Source organism: Physeter macrocephalus, chromosome 20 (assembly GCF_002837175.3).
Source record: "Physeter macrocephalus isolate SW-GA chromosome 20, ASM283717v5, whole genome shotgun sequence".
NCBI lineage: Eukaryota > Metazoa > Chordata > Mammalia > Artiodactyla > Physeteridae > Physeter > Physeter macrocephalus.
The window spans coordinates 6,882,863-6,894,563 of record NC_041233.1 but is presented as its reverse complement, the minus strand read 5'-3'; the positions used below and the strand labels follow the sequence as shown (position 1 = coordinate 6,894,563).

The window sequence follows — 11,701 nt, the reverse complement described above, 5'->3', positions numbered from 1 at the left end:
GGGGGGAGGGAGGGGCACGGATGCGGGGCGAGCCTGCGGCGGCAGGGGCCGGCGTGACGCTGCACCGGCCCGAGGCGCACCGCGCGTTCTCCTGGGGAAGCTGTCCCTGGATCCCGGGGCCCCGGCAGTGGCGGGCTGCACGAGCTCCTGGGAGGGGCGGTGTGGAGAGTGACCTGTGCTCGCACACAGGTCTCTTGGTGGCGGCAGCAGCAACCCGAGCATCCCACACCTGTCTCTGCTGTCCGCGCCGACAGCCGCGGCTCGCGCCCGTTTCTGGAGCTCCTTTAAGCGGCGTGCTTAAACCCCTTCCTCGCGCACCAGGAAGCAAAGAGGGAAGAAAAGGTCTCTTGCCTCTTTGGCAGCTCCAGACTTCTCCCGGACTCCCTCCCGGCTAGCCGTGGCGCCCTAGCCCCTTCAGGCTGTTTTCACTCTGCCAACTCCAGACCTTTCCCTGGGATCCAACTGAAGCCCGAGGCTCAGCTCCCAGCCCCCGCCCGCCCCGGCGGGTGAGCCGACAAGCCTCTCGGGCTGGTGAGTGCTGGTCGGCACCGATCCTCTGTGCGGGAATCTCTCCGCTTTGCCCTCCGCACCCCGCTGCTGCGCTCTCCTCCGAGGCTCCGGAGCTTCCCCCTCCGCCACCCACAGTCTCCGCCCTCGTAGGGGCTTGTAGTGTGTGGGAACGTTTCCTCCTTCACTGCTCTCTCCCACTGGTGCAGGTCCCGTCCCTATTCTTTGTCTCTGTTTATTCTTTTTTCTTTTGCCTACCCAGGTAGGTGGGGGGTTTCTTGCCTTTTGTGAGGTCTGAGGTCTTCTGCCAGCGTTCGGTGGGTGTTCTATAGGAGAAGTTCCACGTGTAGCTGTATTTCTGATGTATCTGTGAGGAGGAAGGTGATCTCCACGTCTTACTCTTCCGCCATCTTGCCTGCTAATCGGTTCATCCGTTTTGAAGCTTGAATCAGTGTTCTTTTTATGGCTGGATAATATTCCATTGTACGTGTATACCACATTTTGTTTATCATTAGTTGACGGACGTTTAAGTTGTTTCCCCTTTTTGGCTGTTAACAATTATGCCACTGTGAACACTCGTATAGGAGATTTTGTGTGAACATGTTTTCAGTATTTTCAATAGGAGTGGAATTGCTGGGTCATCTGCCAACTTAACTTTCTGAGAAACTGTCAGACTATTTGCCAGAGCATCTGTACCATTTTGTACCCACCAAGCAGTATCTGAGGGTTCTATGTCCCCACTCCCTCACAGTTGTTATTGTCTTTTTTATTATAGTCATCTTAGTGGGTATGAAATGGTGTCTTCTGATTTGGATTTTGCATTTTCTTAATAACTGATGTTGATCATCTTTTCATGTGCTTATTGACCGTTTGTTTATTTGTAGAAAAATGTCTTTGCAAATCCTTTGCCTATTTTTAATTTATTTCTTTTTATTGCTGAGTTTAATGAATCTTGATACTTGATGTGCTTAAAATGGAAAATATTGAAAAATGTGTTTTCTTTCAGGATAAAGTTCTACACAATATCATGTCTATTTTTACATTTATGGGAGCCAATGTGATGCGTCTAGATGATACTTACAGTTTTCAAGTTATTAACAAGACAGTGAAAATGGTAATTCCAGCACTTATGCAGGTAAGCTGTCTTTCCACCATCATTGGTGTTATTTTTCTGATTTTTAAGATTTTTTAGATTTTACATAGCATGAAATTCAAGTAGTGGTAAATACATGACATGAAAAGCCTTTCTGAAATGCTCAGGTATTTATGCCCCTTAAATTTTAGAGTGGTGAAGGTAAGGAGTAATCTTGGAAATAATGTCTTTTCCAGAAATACCTATAAACATGCCGAGCTGGTTCTCCTATACTGCCAGGGTATAACTATACAAGTGCCTTAACATTCCTCTGACGAAGTGAATTTACATTTACTGTGTATCTCAGGACATTGCATCAGTTTGATAAGACCCCTGTGTAGGTCCATGAAATAGGAAGTTTTAGAGCAAATGTGTTAACATACAATTCAACAAACATTTACCAAGCATTACCTTGAGAGCTTAGTATGCGAAGAGATGAGTGAGACCTGGTCTCTGCCAAACTAGTCTCGTCAAGGAGTGAAGACTTTGAAACTAAAAAGTAGCCTTGAACATGAATGGGCGTGGCTATCCACTGCGTTTTCTGTTTACCCCCACTGTTGTCACTGTCTTTCCTCATGCTATTGACCATTTCAGCGATGACCATACCCAGCACCTCCTCCTTTTAATCTTGGTATAAGGTTGGTATTCTCTGTCCAGCAAGTTAGCCACTACAGGAGACGTATATAAAAAGGAAAATAACGATATGCATTAATATGGTATATGCCAGTGGAATTTGATAAACGCTGCAGAGTTCAGGATAGGGGAAGGTCCACGTGGGCCAGGATGACCACACAGACTTTATTAAGAAGTGGACTTTGAATGCGTCTGAAGAGGAGATAGGATTTGCCCTCTGAATCGGCAGGCAGTCCCGGCCTGGGGGTGGTGTGCACAGTGTGTGTGAGGGATGTGGAGAGCCGAAGCGGGGGGAAGTAGGGGCAGCGGGCTAGCCATTTGTGCAGGTGTCTGTTCCTTCATCCTTTCATCCATTAGGCTGTTATCTTCTGAGCACCCATACCAGATGGTTTGAACTTCATTCTGAAAGCAGCGGGGAGCTGATGGCCTTGCCACACTGCTTTTCGGATTAAACCGTTCTTCTCGAGGGACAACTCAAATCCTGCTTGGTTTTCGCAGGACGGCCCAAGAGCAGCCTTGCTCTCAGGGCCTGTCTTTGGCACGTGCCATCTAGTGCCTCCTGTTGCCTTTTCTCAAGTGTGTTGTGTCTCGTGGAGATGATACATCTCCTTTGGGGAAGTGCCCATGCCTTGCACTTTGTAGTCCCCTCAGGGCCGCAGAGTGCCGAGGACATCATCTTTTTTTTTTTTTTTTTTTTGTGGTACGCGGGCCTCTCACTGCTGTGGCCTCTCCCGCTGCGGAGCACAGGCTCCGGACGCGCAGGCTCAGCGGCCATGGCTCACGGGCCCAGCCGCTCCGCGGCATGTGGGATCCTCCCGGACCGGGAGACGAACCTGCGTCCCCTGCATCAGCAGGCGGACTCTCAACCACTGCGCCACCAGGGAAGCCCGACATCATCTTTATACTCCTTGAATACTTACCGAGTGGTCTTTGATTATTAGAATTCCTTTGATAACTTTTTGAGGGCACATCTGAAGGCCTTTTTGTGTCTACTTATAGCTTGTCTCGCGGAGGGTTATTTGCTTCTACTCACTGTCCCTGCTTGCTGTCCTGCAGTCTGATGGTGGCGACTCTGCAGAAGTCACGAGGAACGTGGAGGATATCGTGGTCAAGATCATCAACGTGTTCGTGGATGCGCTGCCCCACGTGCCTGAGCACAGGCGCCTGCCTGTCCTCGTGCAGCTTGTTGACACACTGGGAGCAGAGAGGTTCCTCTGGGTTCTCCTCCTCCTGCTCTTTGAACAGTATGTCACTAAAACGGTGCTGGTGGCTGCCTTCGGAGAAAAGGTCAGAGCGTAGGGCGTGGTGACAAGAAAACACGGGTGGTGTTTCACACAGATTTTGTGTTACTTTCCACTTTAAACGTGGGGCTGGTGATGCTTAGTGTGCATTACTTAACAGTGTGTGCTCAAAAGGGCTTTTAAAGGTGTTTCTAGCATTCTTTGAAATTGCTTCCAGAGCCTGAGGCACTGAATACTCTCAGGAGCCACAGGGCTTCTCCTGAGGGTGACTTGACTTTTCTAAGAAACTAGGCTGCTGCCGTGCTGGGTGGGTGTGTTTTAATTAAGCCCCAAAGAGTACAGCTGTACAGGAATTAAACTGTGTCTCTTGAACGTGGTTTGGAAGGCATTTTAGGGGGCAGGGGAGGAGGGTCGGTGTCACTGAAGTCAGTGAGATGCAGGTGACAGTTTTGAAGAGCCCTGTTTTGAAGAGAGATGAGGGCAGAAGTTACACATCCAGGGCTGTTTTTAAATGGCTTCGTAGACGTGGGATCCAGGAATAGATCTAGAACCTACTCCAAGTAAATTACTCCAAGTAATATGTTCATTTCTGCCAGATATCATAATGCAGTTTATCCTGGAATTATGCCTCATAATTCTCATAAATTGGCTTTTTTATGTAAGAAGCTCAGTACCTGATTCCTCTGGTCACACACATGACCATAAGGAACAGTGTGGTGTAGCTTTGTGTGCTAAGAAGTATTTTTAAAATGTTTCCCTTATTTGTACTTAGTAAGTAACATAAATTTGAGAGGTACGGTTTATGACCTATTTCTCTCCTCTACACAGGATGCTATTTTAGAGGCAGACACTGAATTTTGGATTTCAGTCTGTTGTGAATTTAGTGTCCAGCATCAGATCCAGAGCTTGATGAATATCCTTGAGTACTTAATGAAGCTGCCAGAGGAAAAAGAAGGTGCGCATTAAGTCCGATGTTAATTACTGTTTAATCTGGAAGCTTGAGAGAGGCAGAAGGTAATGCAGCTTGTCTTCAGAACCCATGGTGCGTCTTTAGAAGGATTTTTTTAAGTAAGTTAGTAATTTTTATTCGAGTATACGGTTGTTACCTTCTCAGATGTTTATGGAAAACAGTAAGTGGGATTTCCGCTCGCCGTTCCTCCCACGCTGCCTTTCAGACCTCTGCGCCTCTGCGCCGATGTGTGGGCTGTTCCAAGTGTCTGGGATGAATTGATGGTAAAGTGACAGCAAGTTAGCAGCATCTTATTAGCTATATCTTAGTTTCCCATTAAAATGTGAAGCTTTTTTTTTTTTTTGTCCGTGCCGTGCAGCTTGAGGGATCTTAGTTCCCCAACCAGGGATTGAACCTGGGCCACGGCAGTGAAAGCGCAGATTCCTAACCACTGGCCCACCAGGGAGTTCCCGCGAAGACCTTTATAAGAAGGAAAACAAAACAGGTATCACAGCAGTGGTAACTAAATATAAAAATGTTACCACGTTGGGGTCTTGAAGAAAATTCCGCTAATTGCAACACCAATGAGGTTGGCTTAAGGAAGGGGTGACGTGTTGACTGTTCTTAGTTCTCTGCCCTTTGGAGCAAAACAGTGAGGGGGCTTCCTGGTGGCGCAGTGGTTGAGAGTCCACCTGCCGATGCAGGGGACACGGGTTCGTGCCCCGGTCCGGGAAGATCCCACATGCCGCGGAGCGGCTGGGCCCGTGAGCCACGGCCACTGAGCCTGCGCGTCCGGAGCCTGTGCTCCGCAATGGGAGAGGCCACAGCAGCGAGAGGCCCGCGTACCGCAAAAAAAAAAAACCAAAAAAACCCCAGTGAGGTACATTAGAAAGAAGGGTCTGAAGACTCCGCAGGGACCGTTGTCTGGGTGACTGGCCGTTTACCTGTCCGCCCTGCTTGGCCGGGTTTGGGAGGGACAGAGCTGGGAGGCGCCAGTGAGCTGTGTGTGGTGACGTGCTTAGGCCGAAGCCTTCATTCTGAGTCACACTCTATCTAGGACGGTGGTTTTTAAGTGGCCCATCACAGACCCCCAGCCATGGCACCCCAACCCCTTTCATATTTGATACATTTGAATGTGGGATTCTACAGTTTTAGGGCAGACATCTGCAGCTTTTAGAGTTAAATGTTGAAGGCAAGGGATGACCCTCCTTTAGTCTGTTGTGAGCCATCAAAGTAAATGTCTCTGCAGCTTCGGAAATGGGGCATGGAGCCAGTTTAGACTCCTTTTGCAGTATCTTTGTCTTCTATTTGTTTGTCTTAGTTACCTTGTTTTTTGTTTGGTTGGTTTTGTCTTACATACTCTATTCTCAGGGCTTTTTGGGTACTTTCTTGGTAAATACACTCCTATCTTTCACTGGTTTAGAAGAGGAAAAACTGGGTATAACAAATAATATATACACATACATATGTATAATAATATACATATTGTATATTATGTGTATAACAGAGTAACAAATTTCTCTCTAAAAATTGTATGCACTTACCATGCTCATTATGTCTGTATCTGTATACCAAAGAATCAGGTCGAAGATGAGTGAGGTCACTTGTTTTGTTGCTCTTTTTCAGAAACCCTCCCCATATCAGTATCTTACAAGAGCGAATCACAAGAAGAAATGCTACAGGTTTTTAACATAGATGCTCACACTAGCAAGCAACTGCGGCATTTTAAATTTTTGTCAGTGTCCTTCATGTCTCAGCTCCTGGCTTCCAATAACTTTATCAGAAAGGTGAGATGTTCTTTAAATGTGTTTGCTTTTTCTGAAGGAGCTGTGTTTTAGGCTAGTAAAAACAGCTTGGCAAGTCGCTCATGAAAATGTGAGGCATGCCTGTAATAGAAACAGATAGTGCTCTTCACCTCAACATGAACACCCGTTGAGCATGATCTACTAAGATTGTATATACGTAAACCCTGTGGCTCAGCAGTTCTGTTCTCAAGTGGTATATACCCGCACAAGTGTGTGAACACGTGCACCAAAAGACATCGGCAAGAATGTTCGTGGTAGCATTGTTCATGGTGCCCAGAACTGGCCACAGCCCAAGTGTCCATCATCAGTGGAGTGGACAGAGCGTCTCGTCATAGCTGGACGTGGGTGAACCTCAGTGACACACAGCCATCTGGTGACTCTCTTCAGCATAACATCGAAGGAGAGAAGGCAGACACAGAGGAATGCATCCTGTGATTCCGGTTGTATGAAGTTCAGAAACGGGCAAAACACACCTGTGGTTTTAGAAGTAACGACAGTGTCTATCTTTGGGAAGGAGGAAAGGGCAGGGTTAAGTAGGGGAGGGATTCTGAGGTGCTGATAACATGCTGTTTCTTTACCCATATATAGTGAGCTCTACACACATGATTCGTGCTCCTTTCTGTTTGTGTGCTAAACTTTAAACTAGAGAGAAAGAAGGAAATACAGAAACAAAATGAAGAAATAAAGAAACAGAAAGGAGGATCCAGGGTCATGACCAGGAACATAAGAATGGCTGAGCATTCAAGTCTCTGTGTTCTGTTTCTGTTATAATGCATGAATGGATCCGGGGGAAACCTGCGATCGTTGAAATACGTAGAGAAAGAATTTAGTGAATCCAGTGCTTATTCGTGATTTCAGAAAAATAATCCTCACCATTGTGAGATGGACACAACTCCTCAGCCTGATAAAGACATCCACCAGAAGCCTGTGGTTTACAGCACACTTCATGATGAGACATTAACATGTGCCTGTTAAAGTCTGGAACAAAGGTGCCCTCTGTCACAATATATTCCTACTCAGCAAAAGAAATGAAGTGTAAGAATCAGAAAAAAAGAGCATTGATGAACTTGTGGAACTGGTAATTAGCTCAGCAAGCTCACTTGAGAGTGATCAGTGTAGACGTTGCTCTGTGTCAGGCAGGCTTGCCGAGGATGGTGGTGCTTCCCAAGCACGTGGGTGGACCAGTGTGACTGGACATCAGGCGGACACGCACATGCGATGTAAGAAACGTGCTCCACGGCTGGCAGCACCACGTGGCAGTGGGGAGAGAAAAATGCCCGAGAACTAGAGCTGGCACGGTTTGTTTTCCAAGTTGGGGGAAGAAAGACTGATCTCATATAGAAACAAAAGACAGTTTTAGGTGGATTAAAAACTTCAGTGTGAAAAGAAGTACTTAGCACTTTGAGAAGAAAACCAAGGGAAAAACATCGTTGTAACTGGAGGGTGGAAAAGAATTTCTTAAGAACTTCAACCAAAAGCCACCATAAACAAAATGAAAAGAAAGCCATGGACTAAAAGAAGCATATTGCATCCGTTTCCGTTAGAACAACTGGCAAAGAATATGAATTCGTTGAAGAGAAATCACTAATGGCCGATGTGACAAAACAACCTCCCTAGTAAGAAGGAAAATTCAGATTTTAGAGGATACCACCATGATGTCATCATACTGGCAGGAAGTTTAAAGTTGTTAATGCAAGAAGTGGCAAGGCTGGGGGGACACGGTCATTTTTGTACAGTGAGGGATAGCAGGAGTCGGTACAGCCACTTCAGAAAGTGCGGGGCAGCGCCCATTCAAAGTGCAGGTGCCCGCCCCTGCTACCTAGCCGTCCCCTTTCTCTACGAAAACTTGCCTCGATGCTCAAGGAGAAAGGTTCTTTTTTAGCACTGTTAGTGAAGGCGGAAAAAAAGGGCCATAAAACTAAATATCTACCAAGAGAGGTGAATGAATAAATAAGTCGTGGTACATGGAGAGGAGTACTGTGTGCAGTTAAAACGAGTGAACTAGAACAACATAAGTTACCATAGATAGACCTCAAAAATCTAATATAATCAAGAAAGCATGTTGCCGGCTGATACGCACTCTGATAACATTCAGCCACAGATTCAAGTTTGTGGGGCTTGGGGTGGAAGGAGATTGGGATTAGGGAACGATACAGAGGGGACTACAGCTGTCTCCTTCAGTTCAATATCTTAAAATGAGATACGGGCTAACGAAAGATTAGCATTTCAGAAAACTAATAGGTGTTAATCGTTTGCTGTATTTTTCTTAATCTCTGTAGTACTTTATAGATAGTATGAATATCTATAGAATGTAATCAAAATGAGTGAAAAGACTAATTAAATTAAGGGAAATGGAGTTTTTACAGTATGACAGGGGTGATCTGGACCTGATTAAATTGTGATGTCAGAAAACACTGGGGAGTGAGTTGGTCGGTGTCCGATGTTTCATTGCACTTCAAATGATTTTTCATCATCGGCTGTCATATTGTTCTAATGACGCCTTCTTTAAAAATTAGGTAGTTGAAAGTGGCGGTCCTCAGGTGTTGACAGGCCTTGAACAGAGGTATGTTACTTTTTAAAATTTGTATTTGGAAATAATTTCAAACTTTTAATCAAAAAGCTGGAAGAATAGTACACCAGACTCTCTTATGAGTCTCCTGTGTTTCAGGTTGCTAGAAATGGTTCTTGGCTACATTAACGCTGTAGCACAGTCCATGGAGAGAAACGCAGACAGGCTCACTGGGAAGTTTTGGCGAGCGCTCCTCAGTAAAGCTTACGACCTGCTGGACAAGGTGGGCGCTTACATCTCCCTCTCTCCTGTGTTTTGTTGCTGTTCTGTGTCATCATAAAGTTATTTAACAGAAAGTTTTACTTTAAGAGTAAACTTAGCAAGAGCTTAACAGAAAGCAGCCCAGATTTTTCTTGGAAAAGGATCTCTGGATGACTGGAGATCATTTTATCTGGAAAACAGTTGTTTCTCTACCAATTGTGAGAACATGTGCCTCAATAAATATGATGCTTTAAATATTGATTCATGTCCTGCTATGTAATGTTCACTTTATTCAAGTGGAATAAAAGATACCTCTTCAGTGGAGTTTCTAGTTCATCAGTAAAATCACTGGCCAAGAACACTGTGTAAGATCTGGCTGAATTGCTTAGCTCCGTGGCCTTGAGCAGTTCACTTAGTGTGAGCACCCTTTTGTTGTTGTTGTTGTTTGTTTGATAAATGTGGTTAGTAACGCCTCCCTAAAAGGTTAGTGTAACAACTAGATAGTGAGTGAAAATGCCTCGCACCTAGGTGTGCAGCGAATGGAAGTCTGTCTTAAATGAGTCATCTTCCTTTTGTATTTTTTATTTTCCTTTTTTGTTAAATGTAAAACTGCTGTGTAGGTCAATGCCTTGCTGCCCACAGAAACCTTCATCCCTGTGATCAGAGGGCTGCTGGAGAACCCACTGCCGTCTGTTCGCCGGAAAGCTTTGGATCTTTTGAACAACAAACTACAGCAGAAAACCTCCTGGAAGAAGAAAATTGTAAGTGAAGACTGTGCTACAGACCCATTTCCCATTCTTTGCTTTATCAGAGCTGCATTTAACTGCTTGACGTTTCTCCAGTGGTACAATTTAAATAAGTATATTATTATCCAAATACAGTGCTGTGATGCGTGTGTGTTTAAAATGTGATGCTAATTCTGATAGGAGCCACGTATATACGTGTTATAAGAGCTCTTAGAGTGGAATTGCACCCTACCAGTATTCTTGCTTAATTTGGACTATATGTTGCCTTAACTTTAGCACGATTCTAATCCTCTTTCACTCCACACGGGTAGGGTGCTTTATATAAATACAGAATGGTCGCCAGCACATGCATCCATTTATTGGTAAATAAAGCAGATGGAGAAAAGGTCGTTTGTGTTTAATCGTGGGGCGTAGGACGTCTTGGTCTGATCTCCGTTTAGGCAGTCTCAGCAGTAAAAATGGAGAAAAGGACTAGTATTTTGTTTGCAGCTTTAATTATTTGGGAAGTTTGGCTGTCTTTTTCAGGTTTACCATTTCTTGGAACTGGTCCCAGTCCTTGTGGCCATAGTGAAGCATAAAAGAAAGACATTAGAAGAACAACCAATAAACAGACAGACAGCTTTATACACCTTAAAGCTTTTATGCAAGAATTTTGGTGCAGAAAATCCAGAGCCTTTTGTCCCTGTGCTGAACACTGCCGTGAGGCTGATTGCTCTAGGAACAAAGGAGGAGAAGAACGTCCTGGGGGGTGCCCTGCTGTGTGTGGCCGAGGTGGTCTCCACGCTGGAAGCCCTGGCCATCCCTCAGCTCCCCAGGTATGTCGAGGGGACCGGACACGAGACCACCGCACAAGGTTTCTGCTATCAGCTGGAAAATAAAACCTTAGTGACTTTTTCCCGACTGTCAGTAGAAGTTTCATAAAATTAGATTTGTTAGAGAAGTGACCTTTTCTTCAGACTGGAAAATAATAACATTCTCGTTTACCTGATGTGTACTGTCCCCCAGTTTTTGCTCCCCTTTGACCAGCGTTCCTCGGAAGCAGTAGGTGACAACATTGCTTCGTAGAGGGGCCCAGCGGGTTGGGCCACAGCTGCCAGGTGCCGGCCGCGCCAGAAGTGGCCGCTCCTGGCTCCCTCGTTGGCTCTGGTGTTTGCCAGCGTGCAGCCTCGCCAGCTTGCCAGGGTTACGCAGCCTGTTAGAGCTTTGCCGTCTACAAACCGAGGCAGCACCAACCTCACAGGATGCCCGTGGGGCAGTGCGTGCAGGGCTTTTTTGCCCGACACACAGCAAGTGTTAAACTGCAAGGCGGTGGTGTTATCTAAGGTGATGCTGCGTCAGTACCGTGGGCGCTGGGAGAGCTCTTGCTCTCGGTCACACACACCGTGCAGATGTTCTGTGGGACGTCAGAGGTGTAACGGACACGGTTATTTGGATTTTTTCAGAGTGACTTCTGCTCCGTTCTCCTCAAAGAAACTTGTGCCCTTTCTTTCCAGCCTGATGCCACCATTGCTGACAGCCATGAGGAGCGCCCGCGACCTGCTCTCGGGCGAGGTCTACCTGCTCAGCGCCCTGGTGGCCCTGCAGAAGGTGGCTGAGACCCTGCCGCACTTCATCAGCCCCTACCTGGAAGGTGTCTTGTTGCAGGTGAGCTGGTGACCACGGAGGGGGGAGGGGAAAGCTTACAGATTTGATCATTTGTGCTTAACGTTTTTCATTTGGCAGGAAGATTCTTATTTCTGAAAAGTGGTGCTTGTTTTTAGTGAATGTGTCCCTTTTTCACTGCCATCATTCCTCCTGTTCAGTTGTGACGTTGGTATGGGTGTCACTTTTTTTTTTTTTTTTTTTTTTTTTTTTTGCGGTACGCAGGCGTCTCACTGTTGGGGCCTCTCCCGTTGCGGGGCACAGGCTCCGGGCGCGC

General features: G+C 46.1%; 1 protein-coding gene across 1 annotated transcript in view; it reads left to right on the top strand.

Moving 5' to 3' along the window:
- HEATR1 (HEAT repeat containing 1) overlaps positions 1 to 11,701 on the top strand; it is a 52,593-nt gene that overhangs the window by 34,673 nt on the left and 6,219 nt on the right. The window contains exons 29-37 of the mRNA XM_028481676.2: positions 1,514 to 1,642; positions 3,329 to 3,559; positions 4,342 to 4,468; positions 6,089 to 6,249; positions 8,784 to 8,830; positions 8,936 to 9,059; positions 9,658 to 9,798; positions 10,309 to 10,598; positions 11,277 to 11,427. Of these exons, the coding sequence (XP_028337477.1) occupies positions 1,514 to 1,642; positions 3,329 to 3,559; positions 4,342 to 4,468; positions 6,089 to 6,249; positions 8,784 to 8,830; positions 8,936 to 9,059; positions 9,658 to 9,798; positions 10,309 to 10,598; positions 11,277 to 11,427 (1,401 nt within the window). The remainder of the gene's footprint in view (positions 1 to 1,513; positions 1,643 to 3,328; positions 3,560 to 4,341; positions 4,469 to 6,088; positions 6,250 to 8,783; positions 8,831 to 8,935; positions 9,060 to 9,657; positions 9,799 to 10,308; positions 10,599 to 11,276; positions 11,428 to 11,701) is intronic.